This window comes from Neolamprologus multifasciatus, chromosome 16 (assembly GCF_963576455.1).
Source record: "Neolamprologus multifasciatus chromosome 16, fNeoMul1.2, whole genome shotgun sequence".
Taxonomy (NCBI): domain Eukaryota; kingdom Metazoa; phylum Chordata; class Actinopteri; order Cichliformes; family Cichlidae; genus Neolamprologus; species Neolamprologus multifasciatus.
In genome coordinates, this window is record NC_140454.1 from 1578371 (window position 1) to 1599382 (window position 21012).

General features: G+C 44.3%; 1 protein-coding gene across 2 annotated transcripts in view; it reads right to left on the minus strand.

Annotated features, from left to right (window-relative positions):
• Positions 1-5907: 5907 nt before the first annotated feature.
• The window catches only part of LOC146499961 (aryl hydrocarbon receptor-like), a 34397-nt gene continuing 19292 nt past the window's right edge, over positions 5908-21012 (minus strand). The window contains exons 3-11 of one of the 2 annotated variants that reach the window (XM_085136087.1): positions 20368-20468; positions 15568-15657; positions 14738-14849; positions 14113-14240; positions 13834-14036; positions 13575-13684; positions 11143-11284; positions 9328-11032; positions 5908-7740 (exon numbers count right to left, since the gene is read on the minus strand). In XM_085136087.1, coding sequence (XP_084992213.1) covers positions 7672-7740; positions 9328-11032; positions 11143-11284; positions 13575-13684; positions 13834-14036; positions 14113-14240; positions 14738-14849; positions 15568-15657; positions 20368-20468 — 2660 coding nt within the window. In that variant the 3' untranslated portion in view covers positions 5908-7671. Of the gene's footprint in view, positions 7744-9327; positions 11033-11142; positions 11285-13574; positions 13685-13833; positions 14037-14112; positions 14241-14737; positions 14850-15567; positions 15658-20367; positions 20469-21012 lie in introns of both variants that reach the window. The other variant, XM_085136086.1, reaches the window with a different exon arrangement.

Genomic DNA, 21012 nt, shown 5'->3' on the forward strand with positions numbered 1-21012 from the left:
AATAAAAAATGCTCTGATCAAGCAAAATGTAATTTTAAATAAATTCAAGTGAAATTCTGATGAAATTTGATTAAAAGTATTTCATTGAGCTAATCCACAAAAATATATTGTTTTACCTTAAAGCTGCGGTCAGTTGCTAATAACTCTGTGATGAACAGTTTTTTCTCTCAGGGCCGCAGTAGGATTGTATCTCCTCACAAACTGAGCCCTCAGACGGAGGCTGTGTCCCAATTCAGAGACGGCACGCTTCAAGTACGCGTTTTGAGTGTGATTACGTCACCGCCACGCGACGACGGCTGTGCCAATTCAAAGTGTACTTCAAACGCATACTCCAAATGCGCCGTCGATTTCCCCAAATATCAAGCGTGGTCCGGTGCACGCTTCGTGGTCCCATATATCCCACAATTCATAGCGCGGCGGTGGGTGTGGATAATTTTGCCGCAAAATACGGCAGAAGGGAGCGGCCAAGAGTGAACTGTCAAAAGTAAGTACTGAATATGACGTCACTGATTCATGTGTGAATGTTTAATAACAAAGAACATTAAAACATTGCTGTTGACCACATGTCGGCAAAGTTGTGTGACATTAGTGATGTTTGTACTTTCAGCGTTAATTTGGTTTTAAAGCCTCTACATATATATATATATATATATATATATATATATATATATATATATATATATATATATATATATATATATCGACTAAGGTCGACTAATATATATATATATTAGTCGACCTTAATCTTACAGAGAATGTGATGATTTTTTTGATAATTAAAGTCAGTCATATATCCACAAACACAACAAGCTGAAAGTCAGTGATGCTGCTCGGTTTGCAGTCCTGAATATCACGGCACAAGCAGGATTCACTGCACTGTTAATGTTAGCTCTGTTATATTGCTGCCTCTGTTCGGTGGTGTCAAGCCAAACGGACTTTAACGTGTGTTTGAACGAGCTGACGGTTCACTCGTTAAGCTGAAAGAAAGATGCTTTAATCACAGAGTCACACATGTGTCCACTGCACCATCTTGTTTGTGTCTCTAGTATGAAGCGTTGGACAGCACCAGGCCCCGACATGGTTCACACCTACTAGCTGAAGAAGCTGACTGCACTCCACGAGTGTCTGGTAGCACAAATGAACCAGCTGCTAGTTGATGAGAGACACCCGGAATGGCTAACCGAAGGTCGGATGGTCCTGATCCCCAAGGACCCCAAGAAGAGACCGGTCCCCTCCAACTACCGACCAAAGGAGGGATATTAGGCCCCTTGTGTCAAACAGAGTGATTTGTGGCCCCAATAAAATGATTTGTGACCCTAGGAAGTAATAAAGGAAGTAACAAAAATATGATATTCATAAAAAATATGATATTAATAAAATTATGATATTCATCAAAAAATATGATATTCATCCAAAATATGCTAGTTCATAGCTCATTGCTTCCCCCCCCCCAAAAAAAATAACTAATTGTTTATTTTAAAAAGTTTTTATATCTAATAGCATTATTTTATTTTTAAGCCATTAAAAAAAGTTTTTACTTTTTATGTGTGTATACACACACACACACACACACACACACACACACACACACACACACACACACACACACACACAAACTGCAGTGCTTTTGAGTTTTCATTAAAAGCAAATTTTGATCATATTCATGAAATTTTAATTTGCTGTCATTCACACATACATTCTTCATTCTGGACCAAATTGACTGCCCACCTGGGCACACACCTGGGCAGTCTTAACACACACCTGGGCAGTCTTAACGACACACACCCTATATATATGTGTGTGTGTATCATAATAATCTGACAATACTATAATATTGGCCATATTATATTTACATTACCACAGTGAGATGATTTTAGTCTCGTGAACAACATTAACTATTTGTTATTTACTAGCTAATCTTAAATGACTGTTCAGTACAGAAATGAAGCCCAACAATCATGTTTTACAGTCCTGTGGTCTCAGCCTCAGATACTCAACTAATCAAAGTGATGTCATGACAAAAATGAATGACCAACAAAACAACTTTCTCCTTCATTTCTGTCACACAAAGCTGTATGTAACGTGTCTCGCGGTTAGTATCATGGTTGCTAGGCAACCTGAACAGCGCAACGAAGGCTAGACCGTCCCATTTCACAAGCCTCTCACTTCCGCACTTCTGGTACTTATAGTACACACCGTACGTAGTACGCGTAGTGCGCGTACTTCAAGCGTGCAGACCCTGAATTGGGACACAGCTGGAGTTTCATGTAAACGACACACCTGGGCAGCCTTAACACACACCTGGGCAGTCTTAACACACACCTGGGCAGTCTTAACACACACCTGGGCAGCCTTAACACACACCTGGGCAGTCTTAACACACACCTGGGAAGTCTTAACGACACACCTGGGCAGTCTTAACACACACCTGGGCAGTCTTAACACACACCTGGGCAGCCTTAACACACACCTGGGCAGCCTTAACACACACCTGGGCAGCCTTAACACACACCTGGGCAGCCTTAACACACACCTGGGCAGCCTTAACACACACCTGGGCAGTCTTAACGACACACCTGGGCAGTCTTAACACACACCTGGGCAGTCTTAACACACACCTGGGCCATGGTAAACTGCAGTGCTTTTGAGTTTTCATTAAAAGCAAATTTTGATCATATTCATGAAATTTTAATTTGCTGTCATTCACACATACATTCTTCATTCTGGACCAACCTTCTCACAGGTGACAAGGCTCTGCCCCAAACACGTTTCAGTTGTTAAAATTGACAGTGGTTACAGCGCCACCTAGTGGGAACAGGAAATGTCATGTTTTACACTTTGGAGTACAGTTTCAAGGCACTTCCCCCCAGCAACCTCAGATTTATCCAGGAAAGCTTTGAGGATTTGGTCTTAGGTTAGGTTGAAAACAAACGGCGCGACCACAGCAGCATGGTGAATGTTGATGTTTTGCAATGAAGTATAAAACTGCTATAACTCAAAGAAATCTAGTCCAGCATCTACCAAACTTCACAGGCACGATGAAAGTCCCGCCCTGAACAGATTGATGTACCCATTATCAGCAATAGTTAGAGCGCCACCCAGTGGGAGCAGGTGGTGCAGGGATTTCATCAGATCAACAAGCTGTTCGGTGAGGGGAATCCTTGGTAGGACCTTCTGTTGTCAAGCATTTGAGTTTTAGTGAAACAGCGTGGTCGTGGCGTCATGCTGAGTTCCCATCATTCACCGTGCAGCATGTTCACAGCAGATATATCGAACAATTAGTTGGTAAGTTATTGGACAATGACACATTTTGTTGTGTAGCCTCGGTGGATGTGACGGAAGTGGAAACTTTAATTCAAGGGATGTTCATGGACTTTAGGCAAAGGATAGATCCAAATGTCAAAAACAATACTCTTATTTAAAATTATGTTCTGAAAAGAAATCTGTGTCAAAATAAAACTGAAACAGATAAAGATATATTTTTGTTTAAACCCTTTAAATAAAAGTGAGTAAAGTCTGCAGTTCAATCATTTCAGCAGGTCTGTTCATAAGTAACCGTTTCTTTTGAGCAGGGGCTCATCTGTAGACGTTTGTAAGCACTTGTCCTTCATGCTTTGTAGAGCTTTGGGTACTTGAGCTTTGGAAACACAGTGCATTTGTTTGGACACTCGGTGTTCCTGGAACAGACACCATCACAGCTGTAAATGGGTTCTTCATGCTCTGAGACCAGCAGAGCAGGAGACTCTTTTTGTACAGTGGATCAAGAAGCTATCACACGGGCTGGCATTTAATATGTATTCTGATGTTACTGAACTCTCCCCCACTTTCAGTAATGAAGCAAATTTACAACCAGCTCTGCTACAGCTCAAAAGTGAGAGAAAGGTGGGAGACGATACTGGTGTGTGGGGATACTACATCCCTGTACACCAGTTTTAAGGAGAGGAACGCTTAATGACAGGTTATGGTGGATTTTGCAAAAAGGATTGAAATGGCTGTGGTGAACTTTAAGAAGAGGGAACAATGCCTGAGGAATAAAGAAGTGCAGTGGTACAGGTATCATGGACGAGGGTGATGCACAGAGCAGTTGTAAATACAGGGGGATGAAGATGACAACAATGGGAAAGACTTGCTTAAGACGTGACAGTGAGCAGCAGTATAGCTTCATGCTGAGAGTAAAGCAAGTGTACCAACAAGGAGATGTGGAGAAGGTCTGAAGGAGTTACGCTGTCTCTTTGTGGAGAAAGGATGTGATGGTGACAGGAGGGGAACTGTGGTCCTGCACGACTGCAAGGTACATGAGGCTGGTGCAGGAACTAGATATAGGAGGACAGTGAGCCAGTGGTGAGGTGTGCAGCAGGAGTGACAGACGAGCTCAAGGCAGAGGTGGGATCGTATCAAGCGCCTTCTTGTTCGCTATGGATACACACATGGTCTGTTAGATGAGGTCAGGCAGGAGTGTCCATGGACTCTGATGTTTGCAGACGACATTGTGATCTGAAGTAAGAGTAGGGAGCAGGTAGAAGAAGGTCTGGAGAGGTGGAGGTATGCACTGGAGAAAGAAGAAATCAAAGACAGGTAGGAAGGTGTACACACAAGGAGCAGAGACAGTGGAAGTAGACCTGAGGTCAACCATCCAAAGCAACAGTGTGCAAAAGAGGTGACGATGCATGGTGGAGCAGGTGAAGATGAGCAACAGGGGCGACAGAGGAAAAGCAGTAGTGAAGATGATGGCACTGACGAACAGGAGACTGGGCTGAAGCTATGCACGTCCTCATGTAACTGCTAACAGTCTTAGCTGGTGAACTGGCTGGAACAGGTAACAGTACTTTTTCTCAGTCCTGTCCTGTCTTTGGAAACGTTTCACTGGGATTCCTTTAAAATGTTTTTGTCCATCCATCCAGTCACAAGTACATCAGAGCAGTGAACATAAAGGGAAAGAGCAGCTTTTTGGACTCATGGACATGAATCACAGTGTTAATCCAACTATGGATGCGGTGACTTATCAACATGTTCATAGTTGTTTGAAAGATCAGACAAGAAACCCCTCAAACGTCTCCATCGAGTGGATGGAGGTTAATGGGACATTACCCAAACATAAATTCTCCTCATTTCTAACACCAAGTGTACTTTTACTGCCAAGAGCCATCAGTTTGTTTAATAAAGGACTAAAAGATTTTATCTGCAAGTTTAAAGTTTAAATGTTGGCTTTGTTTTCATGCAGTTTCCTGATTTCGGGGCCACACGCTCGAGGACAGAAAGAGTCTCTCTCAGGGCCTGCGGGCTCGTAAACTCTATTCCGATTAATTAAATAAGCAAGAAAATAACAGCAGTAAACATTTTACTGTTAAGTAATCTCACCCCAACCAATCACAGCAGATGGCCCCGCCCCTCCCTGAGCCTGGTTCTGCTGGAGGTTTCTTCCTGTTAAAAGGGAGTTTTTCCTTCCCACTGTCACCAAAGTGCTGCTCATAGGGGGTCATATGATTGTTGGGTTTTTCTCTGTATCTATGAAGCGCCTTGAGGCAACTTTTGTTGTGATTTGGCGCTATATAAATAAAATTGAATTGAATTGAATTGAATTGAAGTATCATTTTATGGGTTGGAAACAAATGTATCTGGTAGACACTGGTGCTTCAACACCCAGTTAACTAACCAGTTTCGTCTTCGTTTATTTTACATATAGTGTTACATTAAACGTGCCCAAAATCTGTCCATGAGCCGAGACGTCAGGCTTAAGACGACTCTGTGATTGCACAGAACTCCAATATGCTAACTAGCTGATCCCAGGCACACAGCTGAGGGTGTGGAAACACAAAAACTCAACCCACTGTTCAAGCCTTCACCCTCTGATACATGGCTTAAAGGACAATGAGATAAAACATGTAAATAAGCTGAACACAATGTTCGTACTTGCACACATATTTATGCACATTAGACAAAAGGTTAAACTGTTAAACTTGCATTACATACAGTATGACAAAATGAAAGTAGATTATATTGATTGTTTTTACAAAGAAGGCACGAGCATAACAGGTCAAAACTCCAGCACGACTGTGGCTCCGGGTTTTTCATAGTGGCTTCAGTCCAGCGTCACAGGCCTCTCGTGGGCTCGAGGTCGCCACAGTCAGTGCGTCACGCTGGGAGTGAATGTTTTCATCACGGCTCATTTGACACAACACAGGACGCAGGAAAGAGAAAGGCCCTACTGCACAGACTTTTAGTGCGCTTTCAATTAACATCGTATGCTTTTCATATTTAAACACTGCATCGAAACTCACTTCCAAATATAAACGTGACAGATTCCTGCAGCAGGAATAAGAAGAAGCTGCCTTGTTCGTGCTGTTGCTGCTCAGGTGGATGAAGATGTTTCATGTAGTGTGAATATATTACAGATGCTGATTAACAGAATCAAATCAAAGAAGGAACAAAGTCGAGGAAACAGTAAACATCTCCACGTTTCACCTGGCACATTTTCATTTTAGTTTCCCTGGTTTGCGCTGAACGAACGCTGGATGCACTTAAAGATCTCCTGTAGACACGGCTTCCCTTAAACCACTGAAGACAACAACCAGGAAGATTTATTTGATTTGACCTGCTTTCTACAACAAGGCAAAAAATAAAAATAGATAAGAGATGATTTCAGCTGCCTGTCCAGTGAGAAGGCACAGAGAATCTATAGTTATACTGGATATGGCTCAGTTTTAATGTGTTTACTGTCTATGCTACATCACAATAATGGAAAGGGGAGCAAAGCTGCTGCATGTCCAGCTGGACGCGTCTCATAAAGCATGTATGACACATCCTTTGAACCAGGTCAGAAGTCCATCTATTAATGAGGTGTGAGTCTAAGAAATACCTAAAACTATCTTTAAAACCTTTAAGTTGTTCACTACCTCCAGGTGTGCAACTCCCACAGTAACACTTTGCAGTGATACATGCTTCTACTTGAACGTCCGTTCAGTTACAGCGACTCTGACGTCACCGGTTCTCATTCCCATCTTTTACCAAATCCACACGGTGCGTGGCCCCACCCCCATACGACCACGCCCACATCGACTCTGGTCCAGCAATGCTTGTTTTTTTACGTCTTGGCAACGACTTCATGAAGTAATGTTTGTTTCTACAGCTCCGTCTGCGTACTGGAACAAACTCTCCGTCATTTACGCTGCACACAGAAACACACATGCATGACATAACATGTGCTGAACATGTGCAGACCTTTTGTTAACCAAACACAACTAGCATCACGTTTATGCACTCAAGTCAAGCCCTTTAAGGGTTTTATTTAAAGTATCCAGATTACATCTTGGAAGGTACTGCTCGCTGACGTTTACGCTGTTTTATAATAAATCTGAAATTCATCCCGACTTTACTTAAACATCATGGCTCTAAATAACATCTTTGGCTGTTTGTGTTCTACCTCGAGCTCCACCATAAATGCACTTGTGGCTTCATACTTCATTGTTATCATAGTGTATCTTCACTAAAGCAACGGCTTTTAAAGACGACAGAGGCCGAAGCGTATCTGATACAGAGGGATATAAAACACAGTAATAAGTGTACGTGTGTGGATGTGTGGATAAGCACTGATACAGGCAAAGATATGCTGGGGTTTGTCCTTCTCCAGCAACTGTAGCACCAGCAGCAGCACGGGGGCGTGTCTCCATCCCATCAGGTGTGCGGCTGCATCAGAGAAAGTGTGAAGGAAGCTCTGTTGTGCTCGGCGGGGCTCATATCGTTCTGCTGGACAGAGACAACAGGATGCTCAACCGTTACACCGACACAGCAGAGTCAGACCTTTAACACTAATAACTACATTCTCTTTTATATTTCTTTATCGCTGCACATATGAGCAGAAAAACACAAACTTTTTGGATAAAATAAAAATACAATGATTGCAAATAGAGCAGATACCCAAGGCCTCACTCAGGAAACAGATACATGTGATAATTTCTTCAGATGCAGAATATAGAATCATTAAAATGACTAAACATATTGTTTCTGTCTGACATTACGAACAGGAAGTCGGTCCAGTTAAAAACAGGAAGTAAGAACACAACTAGTTCTTGCTAGTTCACTCTTCTCTCAGAGCGAGCGCATCGAGGGAGATGCAGACGGATCATCTGCTCACAATTTAATTATAGGAAAAGTTTGCAGCTGGATTTTAAAATCAGGAGTATCAGAGGGCTCAGATCGCCACCTCAGCATGTTTATGTGGGGTTTGTGTTGTCGGGTTGCTTTTGCCCCCTGGGAGGGTCTCCCAAGGCAAAATGGTGAGGATGAGGTGAGTGTCTTTAGCCTATGGGACTCAGCCTGAAGAGGATACATGCCCACCTGTAGACCCACAGCCTGCAGGAGGCACAGTGTGTGTCGGGCGACAGCCAGCGGCAGAAGCCCTAGGTGACCAATCCCCACTATCGAGACTGGCGACTGGGACTTGGAACCAGTTTGGTGGTGAAGGAGACTGAGCTGGTGTGTGGGTTTGAGAGGTCCTAGCTAGTTACAGCATCACTCTGAAATCAGCCTCCTGAAAAGGGGCTGGACTCCAGTCTGGGGTTGCCCTCGATGAGAGGGGTCAGGTCCCGGAGCGAGGAGTTTAAGTATCTCTGGGTTCACGAGTGAGGGAAGAGACGACAGAACTAAGGCCGAATGTAGTTAATTTTACTGGAGCAAGACAAAATATGAACCAATAATCCAGAAAAACTGATTGATTGCATTGATTTGCATGTCACTGAGTGAAATAAGTCTTTGGCACCCCACACAGTGGATGTGTGCCCAAGTGGCTTGCAGACTACAATCAATCAGTCAACCAATCTCATCTTACAGATGCTCCCAATCTTAACTTATGTGCATAGACACCTGTCCACAGAATCAGCGTCTTCCATCCCAACCTCTCCACTACCATGGGCAGGATAGACCATCCGGACTGGGCTACAAGACCATCAGTGAAACGCTTGGTGAGAAGGTGACAGCTGTTACTGTGATTATTAAATCAGGTCCCCTCGGTCCGGAGCTCAATGCAAAGTCATTTCCCGTGCAATGACTTGCACTGAGCAAAGTAATGAGATGAGGATGATCATGGAAGCCGTGGTGGATCAGCATTAATCCACACTGCAACAGCTTGTTAAACTGTTATGTGAAGGCAGTTGGGACCACAGTTACCGTTGGTAACACAAACTACGCCATCTGAAATCTCACTGCCAATTATGCAGTTCCTCCAAAAAAACCTCCAACATTCATGCATTTGACATTTCGATGACGGGACTCAGGGCCATCTACTAATGCTGTAGTAAAGCTGGGGGTGACTGTTCAGTTCTGAGTGCTTACCTGTATGTGCTTGTTGCTTTCTAGGTAGTGCTGAATGCTGTGTGAGTGCTCTGACGAAGGCACATTGGGAGGAACAATTAGAGACCTGAGGTTCTGCTGGTTGATGGCTGATGCGCCCACCGCAGGCTCGCTGTGGTTCCACTGGGAGTAGCAGGAACCTTGAGGAGGACTCTGATCCAAAGACGTGCCAGGCACCTTGAGGCTTGAAGGCTCAGGGATGGACAGGATGTCTGGGTTGGAAGAAAACATGCAGCTGCTGGGTGCAGCTGCCTGGTAACCTGCCAGCCCTCCCTGCTGTGTGCCATTCAGTCTGGTGCCATTCGGGAAAAAACTAGCACGGGTTTGGTTTTGTGAATTTTGGGTCTGCAGTGCTGGCATGGTCTTGTGTCCATTTTGCATCATGCTAGCATGAAGCAGCTTTTGCTGCTGGCTCTGTGGCCACTGCTGACGAGGAAGGTTGTGCTTGTCAAATGGAAGACTTTCCTGCAGGCGAGGTGAGGAAAACTGAAAGGGAATATTAGGTGCATTGGAGGAAGTAAAGTCTTGGCAAGGAATCAGTGGTGGCACACTGTCCATAACAGTGGGTGGTGAACTGTTTGGTTGGGGAACAGAGCTCTGTATGTGATGACTTCCTGCCATTACAGGTGCCTGCAAACTGTTTTGGTGTAGCAGGCGATGGTTGGACTGCTGGACTTGACCAGAACTGTCCTGACGGAAGCCCATATGTGCGACAGACGCTTGGTCGTGGGACTGAAAAGGAGCTAAAGAATTACCAGCTGAGGTGTCAGGGACAGTGAGATCAGGCAGCTCAATAGATGGGCTGAAGATGTCATGGAGCTGGAGCTGCTGAAGAGAAGGCAGGCTGGGGTCAGGCTGGGGACTCCGGTGAGACAGCATCTGGGCGCTTTGCCCTGATGTCACTGCTACACTGACCGCATCCTGTTGGTGAACGTAGGGGCCTTTCACCGGAGAGTAAGTGCAGTCAGGGCTGGGTGTCTGTAATAACTGTGGCTCGCAGAGATCAGAGGCTGAGACGTGGGCAGCCTGAGTGAAGGGCTCCTGCTGATGGTTGCTGATGGCGGTGAGGCAGCTGGGAGGGACGGCGTCCAGACAATCCTCGGCTTTCTCCTTGAACAAAATGCTGTCGATGTAGTCAAATACATCGCTGGCGACAATGCTGTCCAGATCAGAACTGACCTTACTCTGCGAATCCTCCTGTCCTAATCTCTTCAGAGCATTTTCCCACTCTAAGAGCTCGGCGTTATCCACCTCCAGTGTTTGCAACGCTGAATAAAAATCCCCACTCTGCGCCATTTTTTCAAAGCTGCCGATCACGGCCATGACGGACTGCTTGGCCTCCTCTTTCACCACAACAGGCTCACTTGTTGTGACCGTTGCCTCGTTCCCCTGCCACGCATCACTGACAACGCTGACCAGGGCCCTGCTGTCCATGAACACTTGATCCACAGGCAGTGGGGTCTCCACAGTCTGGGTGTAAAGACTTTCATCCTGACTCAAGAAGCAGTCCAGCAAAGAGCCAGGCACCACGTCCTTCTTCATGTCGTTGTTGCTGAACATTTTATTGGACTGATGTTGCAGGATGTCCATGGTGGGGCCGGTGTTATAGAGGGTGGCCTCTCCTTTGGTGAAGCTGAAGGGAAGCTTCAGGCTCCTTTGGCGCAGATACTCCTCACCCTCAGCGTTACTGGAACAACCAGACACAACACAGTCCATTACCAGACAACCTCTTATTCCTACAGTGTCACATGACTCTCTGATTTCATCCTTTAAACAACCAGTCGAGGGGACACTCACCTTATAGCTTTCTGATATGCAATGATAAATTCAGGTCTCCCTCCTTTGTAGATGATCTTGGCATTGGACTTCACCCACACCCAGCTGCCCGGTTTGCTGAGGAGCCTGAACACAGTCAGCCCGGACTCTCCTGTTTTAAGCACTGACACACGGGAAAGGGTTCGTAGTGAGAGAGGAGAAGGTGTGCTTGTATTCATGCTATATGAAATCCTATATTAGGCAAGTACGGTGGCCCCTAGAGACAAAGCACGTACAAACTCCAAAACACTTGCAAACTCCAAAAGACTTGCAAAATCCAAAACACTTGCAAACTCCAAAACACTTGCAAAATCCAAAGCACATGCAAACCACAAAACACATGTTTTTGCAAGTGCTTTGGAGTTTGCATGTGTTTTGGAGTTTGCAAGTGTTTTGGAGTTTGCAAGTATTTTGGAGTTTGCAAGTATTTTGGAGTTTGCAAGTGTTATGGATTTTGCAAGTGTTTTGGATTTTGCAAGTGTTTTGGAGTTTGCATGTGTTTTGGAGTTTGCAAGTGTTTTGGATTTTGCAAGTGTTTTGGATTTTGCAAGTATTTTGGAGTTTGCAAGTATTTTGGAGTTTGCAAGTGTTTTGGAGTTTGCAAGTGTTTTGGATTTTGCAAGTATTTTGGAATTTGCAAGTGTTTTGGAGTTTGCAAGTGTTTTGGAGTTTGCAAGTGTTTTGGAGTTTGCAAGTATTTTGCAGTTTGCAAGTGTTTTGGATTTTGCAAGTATTTTGGAATTTGCAAGTGTTTTGGATTTTGCAAGTGTTTTGGATTTTGCAAGTGTTTTAGAGTTTGTACGTGTTTTGGAGTTTGTACGTGTTTTGGAGTTTGTACGTGTTTTGGAGTTTGTACGTGCTTTGTCTCTAGGGGCCACCGTAGGCAAGAATTGGAAACCAAACAACAGCAGCTGGTCTTCCGCGTTCACGTTAAAAGAATGTTGTCCTGTCACAAAAATATAAAATTCATAATAAACATGTTTTTAAAACACTGTAACATTTAAAAATTAGTCTTTTTTAGGTTTTTGTACTCATAAATATACCGTAATTGTTGGGCTATAAGCCGCTACTTTTTGCACAAGCTTTGAACCCTGCGGCTTTTAGTCAAGTGCGGCTTTTCTATGGATTGTCCATGATTTTTGTGATATCGTAAGACGATTTGTTTTGTTTGTTCCGCTTTTGTACGGCACTACGTTGCCTGGCGGAAGGGCATGTGATCAGACACACAGTATCGGGGTTCAAGAGTGGTATGTTGGTCACATGTCCATCCGCCAGGCAACATAGTGCCGTACAAGTAGCGCGAAAAACAAACTTCAAAGTAGCGCTACGCGTTCAGCGGGAGGCGTGGATGACAAGCGGCGATAAACTAGCGAAAAGCAAGTTATGCTCAACTCCACCGGTGGAATCTGACAGCGTGGAAACATCCAGGATCACCAACGGATTTCGGTAGGCTGGACTGCTGCATGATGGAGAGGAGGACACCGCCACGGCCCTTCAGAGGGTGTTTGACTCTGACACTGACAACGAGGATTTGTTTGGTTTTGAAAGTGACAACGAAGGAGAGAAGCTGAGAGTGGATGACGAAGCTATCCTGAGCCTGTTCGTATCCGACACTGGAGAAGAGGACTTTGGTGGTTTTAGTGCGCAGGAAGAAGAGAAAGATGGTGAATGACTGACTTTTCTTCTTGTTAAAGCCGTGTCACTGCACCTGAGCCTAAAAGGTAGGCCGAATCTATTTTTCTGGTGTGCTGTAGGTTATTGTTATGTACTACATTTGTTACTCGTTTATGAAGCACAGTACATGTTTTGTACTTGTAATTACTGCTACTTGTACATATACCTAAAAAGTTATGCAAATATGCGCTTTGTAGTCCGGGAAATACGGTACATTGATTCATGTGTGTAGATGTCTTATGTCTGTGCCCAGAGAAGGCCACAATCAAACCTAACCCATGTAACTGTTTAACATGTGTAGATGTCATTTTTCATCGTCTTTTGTCCTCCCACCACTGCTCTCTCCTCCCTCCTCTCATCCTCTGAACTGAAGTCCGAGCTCTGTCACCCAAACGCGTATAAACATCCGGATTTATTCCAGATGTTGTCACAATCACTCCGTTGTAATCTCCCGTCCCAGCACAGCTGACGATGCTCCAACTAAACGACCACACCAGGTTATAAAGTTTGTGTTCGGCTCAAGTCACAATCACAAAGTTTGACTATATTGTTGCACATGAGAGTTCATCACTAAATATTTACGCCCAACAATGTCAGACACACGTCAAAGACGGTTTCAGACTAAGACGAGCAGCTTCACGGTCTAATGCACGATCTGAGTCTGCAGTAGCTGCGTTGCAGTCGATACGATGGTATCAATGGTCTTAAATTTGAAGGCTGATTTTGAATTGCTAACATACTGCGGATGTGGTTGTCAGCACAGTGCATCATGTCAGCTGCGTGGATAAACTGGTATCCGGAGCCTTTCATGCACAGCTCAATCTCGGAATAGCCCAGCACGATCTTCCCCCTGCAAACAACAAATGGTGGAGTTAAAATTCAGTTAGCAGTAAAGCTGACTCCACCGTGACGGAGGATGGTGTTCTGAGACTTTGAGTACTTTAAAAGCAAACATATGAAGAATATAAAAAACACAGCAGCCCAGATAATTTGCTGTACCTGCTATCGATCCCTGTGGGGGTGAAGTCCAGCTTGTGCTTGGTTTGAAACAGGAGCATTTTAGCTCTGATCTCCACGATGGACGGAGGCTGCACGGGCATGGCGATGGCGAACAGGGCCAGCTGAGGTCTGCGACATGCCCCGTTGTCCCTCAGCAGACTCTGGCCGTGGACGTACTTCAGTCGCCCCTGGAACTTGAGAGCCTGGTTAACAAGGAAATGAGATGTATTTTTCTTTTTTTTTCTGAGCTGGCCTTTAACCTTCAACCTTTAAACTAACCAGAAAGCCCGAGGAATTGTCCAGCAGGCAGCGGAAGCGACACACGAAGCTGCGCTCCAGGAAGGAAGAGTTCTCCGGCGGGAGGTGCTCCGGATTGTGCATGACTGTATTACCACAACTCTGCAAGACTGAGAAGGCAGGTGAAGCTGTTACTGCACGACAGAAGAGTCTGATGGGAAGCTCTGATCTGTGCCATGACAGGAGAGTGTTTGGATTTAACAGGAAGCCAGTGCAGGAGAAATCTGCTCTCTTTCTAGTCCCTGTCAGGACTCCTGCTGCAGCATTTTGGATTCACTGAAGGCTTTTCAGCGAGTTTTTACTTCCTGATAATAATAAATTGCAGTAGAAGAAGTAATAAATGCATGAATTAGCTTGGATGTTTCTAATTTTAGTGATACTGTGCTAGCAGCTACACCTGTGGTATCTGTTTGAAACTTGCACGCTGCCTTGTTCCTGAGTTATTGCATTCACTAACTTGGGTTCCACACCATCCACACCACCCGTGGGAGACGACAACAGTGATACCTGATTGGCCTTTTACAGCGGAGAGGTAAAAAGGTTATCTGATAGGATGTTTGGAGCAAAGATGTTGATGCATGTACACGTTTGCTTGAAAAGCGCTCACCGTCCTCGTCGGCTGCAGCAGGAGGGCTCAGAGCAAAGTGCAGCTGCTCTCTGAACGTGCTGCGATCATCGGTGTGGATGAGATCAAACACACTCTGATGCACCACGTCTGACTGTTGGCAGAGGAGCACAGCGTCGGTCAGTTTAAATTTGGCTTATAAACATGTGAACGAGGCATAAACACAATGATGTCTCCATCTGTGCAGGGTAGGACTGTAAGTCACATGTTTGGATTTATAAATGTTCAAAAGAGATTCAAAAATATTATTTTCATATGATTATTTTATTGTATACTGATGAACTCTAATATGAAGCATTTCTTTGAACTCGATATGCTGTTCTCTTGGCTCGGCCTCCTTCAGCACTGCAGTTCTGGCTGCTTCCTTTAGGGGTCGCCACAGCCTCGTCTGCCTCCCTGTCCTCAACATTCAGCATTCCCTGCTTGGTGCAGCCACTATTCCTGCTCTGCACACCTGAACCATCTCAGCCTTGACCTGGACTCTCTTCCTGTCCAGGATGCTGTCCATCCCGGTCCCTGTAAACCTTGTAAATCATCCCTTTCACTGTTGCTGCTGCCCTTCAGTGTGCCTGTAACTTCACCTCTCTTCTGTTGTTTTGGGTGGTGGACCCTCGATTACTAGACTCATCCAACGTTACTACCACTGCTCCTCGCATCTTTAATCAAACACAACATTTAAAGTAGGAGGAGTTTGTGTGACTTCTGCATTTTAAAGTGCAAGTTCACACTCACACCAACTTATCCAAACACCAAAGTCATAAAATGTGTGTGTGTGTGTGTGTGTGTGTATGTGTGTGTGTGCAGTGACTCACTTGGTGGAAGCCCAGGTAGTCCTTGATTGTGGTGGAGGCGTAGAACACTAACCCAGCTGACGTGACCACCATGACGAACCCGTTCAGAGCCTGAACAGACAACACAGTCGCTGATGACACAAACGTCCTACACAAGTTCAGAACATGCACTGTGTTTTTTCAGCTAAATCTCTCAGCACATCGCACACACACTGTCACGCTGTGCAGCAGTATCAGTTTTGTACGTAAATCAGGATTTGTATGTGTAAAAAGATTTGTGTGTGGCCAAAAAATACGTGTGAAACTCTGCACTCAAGTTTCAAGTTACAAGTACGAATTTTGACCCCGTTTTTCTTCCTTTCATCTGATTGGCCAATGTCATGTCAATCACAAATTTAACTATCCAATCAGAGAACAGGTGGGTTTGGCTGTCGGAGGGGCGCTTTATGGAGCTTCAGGTCCTTGAAGGGAATAAATGCCCTTTTACATGCCAGCCCAGCGTTTTCCTTCATCACCACGAAGGAAAACAGTCTGTGGTCGTCTGAGTTTGGTGATTTTCGTGTCACAGGTTTACATGTTAATACAGGGACCTCCAGAGCCTTTTCAACAGCGCTGTGTTGTGGAAATGACACAGTCTTCAATTCAATTCAATTCAATTCAATTTTATTTACAGTGGGGCAAAAAAGTATTTAGTCAGCCACCGATTGTGCAAGTTCCCCCACTTAAAATGATGACAGAGGTCAGTAATTTGCACCAGAGGTACACTTCAACTGTGAGAGACAGAATGTGAAAAAAAAATCCATGAATTCACATGGTAGGATTTGTAAAGAATTTATTCGTAAATCAGGGTGGAAAATAAGTATTTGGTCAATAACAAAAATACAACTCAATACTTTGTAACATAACCTTTGTTGGCAATAACAGAGGTCAAACGTTTACTATAGGTCTTTACCAGGTTTGCACACACAGTAGCTGGTATTTTGGCCCATTCCTCCATGCAGATCTTCTCAAGAGCAGTGATGTTTTGGGGCTGTCGCCGAGCAACACGGACTTTCAACTCCCGCCACAGATTTTCTATGGGGTTGAGGTCTGGAGACTGGCTAGGCCGCTCCAGGACTTTCAAATGCTTCTTACGGAGCCACTCCTTTGTTGCCCGGGCGGTGTGTTTTGGATCATTGTCATGTTGGAAGACCCAGCCTCGTTTCATCTTCAAAGTTCTCACTGATGGAAGGAGGTTTTGGCTCAAAATCTCACGATACTTGGCCCCATTCATTCTGTCCTTAACACGGATCAGTCGTCCTGTCCCCTTGGCAGAAAAACAGCCCCATAGCATGATGTTTCCACCCCCATGCTTCACAGTAGGTATGGTGTTCTTGGGATGCAACTCAGTATTCTTCTTCCTCCAAACACGACGAGTTGAGTTTATACCAAAAAGTTCTACTTTGGTTTCATCTGACCACATGACATTCTCCCAATCCTCTGCTGTATCATCCATGTGCTCTCTGGCAAACTTCAGACGGGCCTGGACATGCACTGGCTTCAGCAGCGGAACACGTCTGGCACTGCGGGATTTGATTCCCTGCCGTTGTAGTGTGTTACTGATGGTGACCTTTGTTACTTTGGTCCCAGCTCTCTGCAGGTCATTCACCAGGTCCCCCCGTGTGGTTCTGGGATCTTTGCTCACCGTTCTCATGATCATTTTGACCCCACGGGATGAGATCTTGCGTGGAGCCCCAGATCGAGGGAGATTATCAGTGGTCTTGTATGTCTTCCATTTTCTGATGATTGCTCCCACAGTTGATTTTTTCACACCAAGCTGCTTGCCTATTGTAGATTCACTCTTCCCAGTCTGGTGCAGGTCTACAATTCTTTTCCTGGTGTCCTTCGAAAGCTCTTTGGTCTTGGCCATGGCGGCGTTTGGAGTCTGACTGGTTGAGGCTGTGGACAGGTGTCTTTTATACAGATGATGAGGTCAAACAGGTGCCATTCATACATGTAACGAGTGGGGGACAGAAAAGCTTCTTACAGAAGACGTTACAGGTCTGTGAGAGCCAGGGATTTTCCTTGTTTGAGGTGACCAAATACTTCCACCCTGATTTACCAATAAATTCTTTACAAATCCTACCATGTGAATTCATGGATTTTTTTTTCACATTCTGTCTCTCACAGTTGAAGTGTACCTCTGGTGCAAATTACTGACCTCTGTCATCATTTTAAGTGGGGGAACTTGCACAATCGGTGGCTGACTAAATACTTTTTTGCCCCACTGTATATAGCGTCAAATCACAACAAAAGTCGCCTCAAGGCGCTTCATAGATACAGAGAAAAACCCAACAATCATATGACCCCCTATGAGCAGCACTTTGGCGACAGTGGGAAGGAAAAACTCCCTTTTAACAGGAAGAAACCTCCGGCAGAACCAGGCTCAGGGAGGGGTGGGGCCATCTGCTGCGACCGGTTGGGGTGAGTCTTACCTTCACTAGTGGGGATAGCTACAAAGCTTTCTTCGTTATGAATTAGCATACATGTTTTTATTGAACATTTGAAGAACCAGCAAAAAAAACAAACTCTTGTAGAGGACATAAAGTCAGAGATAACAACAAGGAGCAGGAGCATCTAGTGCAGGTAGAGCTGCTGCACACAGAGCTCAGCAGCCAGCGCAACAATCTCTGGATCCTTGGCTTTGAGTTAGCAGTTAGCATTAGCAGCACATGCTGCCTCTGATGTGAAAGGACCTTCATGCTGCGCACTGTGACTCACAGCAATGGTCCCGGGTCAGCCCTGACTTTGTGTTAAACTAATCCTAAAGTAATAATGGTATTTCTAACCACTGATATACAACTTTATCCTTTCAACAGCAACTGAAAGTTAGGGGACCTAGCTGCTATCAGATATTTATATAGAGATCCTCCAGCTTCAAAATGTATCACCCTTCAAGGACCTGCAGTTCAAAAAAGCTCCCCTCCAACAGCCAAACCCATCTGTTCTCTGATTGGATTGTTACATTTGTGATTGACAAGACATTGGCCAATCAGATGAAAGGAAGAAAAACCGGGTCAAAATTCGTACTTGTAACTTGAAACTTGAGTGCAGAGTTTCACACGTATTCTTTGGCCACACACAAATTCTTTTTACACATACAAATCTTTTTTACAAGTACAATTTGAGCCATACTGGAAGAGTCTCGTGTTGTGGGTTTTGTTTTGAATGCATCACAGAGCACAACGTTGTGTTGTTTCAACCGCTACAGTTTGCTCTACAAGATCTGCTGAAGTCGTGTTTGGGCCTTTTCAATAAGCTGACATGAATGTTAGCCTGCTGTTATCCCACGTTACCTGGATTATATCAATATTCACACTACACAAAGATTAGCAGCATCACAGTGATGTGTTTTACATGTCGTCGCACTCATTTGTGTTTGTGTGTGGACTGAAGTCTACGTTTGTGAGTTCTCAGAAGTTCACAGGAGTTTATGCTTGTGGATCATACTGTAACATCTGGATGCTTTCGGAGAAACTTTCTCTCCACGTCTTCTGTAAAAGACAAAGTGCTAATAAACACTGGTTTCTATCAGAAAGCGTAACAAGTTTTGGCACGTTCACCTGTCATAACGTCCTCATGACTGGACAGACATGGATTAGCTCCACACAAAACACAACTATGACACAAACAAACAGAGGCTGAGTGTGTGTTTGTGCACCTGCCAGCGGCTCACTGATCACTCAGGACCAACACTGTTACTGTGCTCGTCTGTCAGCGTCATGACTACAGAGCTGTTTATCTGAATCACACTCACATGCTGCTCTGTAACAGCACACAGGGTCGTCTAAAAAATTCACCTTCGTTTGTGATAAAGTTATCAAAGCAGTTTTGTTGATTCAATGCGTGCACTGAAATGAAAATGATTCTAGCTTCAAAATTAAATGAAAAAACAAAAAACTGCTTAAGGTTTAAAGTTGGCATTACGTAGTAGGGCTGCCGTTAAACCCCAAAGAAGAAGAAGTTCTGTCCCAGAATTCATAGCGCAGCCCAGCTCAGGTTCCAACAATGGCGGCAGCTAGTTAGTTTTAATATTACTCTTATTATTCTTTCTGGGTCACAAAATAAACGTTTAACATATTTTCAGGCGAGAATGTAGCTGTGTAAACCTCAAATATCTGCTCAGTTTATCAAGACACCACATATTTTCAAAAGCGCTCCGACGTTTTCAGAGACGTCTGTTAGCCACTAGCTCGATGGCTAGCCGGGGGCTAGGCTAACTAGAGCCGTGAGAGCACCGGACTCCCGGCAAATCGTTTTCAAACCCACCGCCGTCTTTCACTACTCAGGTTAAACATGATATATAAGTCACTTAGATAACTTAAAAATGTTATTGTTTGGCTTTTTTTCAGTATTTTATTTGTTCCTGAGTAAATCGGTTTGGCTGAGATTAAAGTTATAGTTTTTACACAGCTGAATAAACATCAAGCAGACAGCTGATTATCAGAAGTGTGAGATGCTCGAGAATTTACTCCGGTGTCCTGTTATATTTTAGATAGCAAGGAGTTTATTAAACTTCACCGAAACAATCTGCAAATTTCATTAAAATTTAATAAACGATCATCTTGCATTTATTTTTAGTTAGCACCTTAAACACTTAAAGCTGTAAGCTAATGATAGTTATATAAGAGCAGATGCTGCTGGTGCAATAAGCTGTAGTTTTACGTCCAGTGGATGATGATCTGATTAGTCGACTATCAAAATAATTGTTTGTGGCAGCCCTATTACGTAGTAAAACTGGCATGCAGCAGGACGTTTATAATAAAAGCTCCTGAGTCTTACCTGGAGCAGCAGGTCGCCCTCAGAGAAGGCTGTAGCGTCCACGTTGTTGTGTCCGTTCAGCCCAGGAAACATCACGCTGCTTTTGCTGTTCTTCATGGTGGCTGCATCACAAAACATCGGCAAAGAACCATCAACAGAAAGACCAGTGACTTAATGCATTCATTTGAGCTGCTGTAAAAACCACGGCAGCAGCAGAGCTAGTTTGGACGACCATCTCCAGGTAGAGAAACTTGGCGATGTGTCTGTTATGTTTTTTTGACATTAGGAGCGTGTGCAAGGCGCGTGCATCGCAAACAGATAAACCAAAGTGAATCTGAACATGTCGTATCATGTTCAGATTCAGAGAAGTTCTCTTAATGTTCAATGAAATTTAAACATGTGCAGCTAAGGTTCCAATAGCTGATTGTGATCCAAGCTTTAAGCTATATCGTGCTAATAACGTATGCAATTAAAAGTTCAAGTTGATCCCACTCTGCATCATGAAACTAGACTCTTATACTACATTAACAGGTTAATGGTGACCTGTGCAGCCTGTCCTGGGTGTCACATCCTGCGTTTGCAGCAGAAAAGCCAGACTTTTGGCTTTAGCAGAGGTCCAGTTGCTGGTTTCTCTGCCAGAAAACCGGTTTTCCCATCACTGGAAAG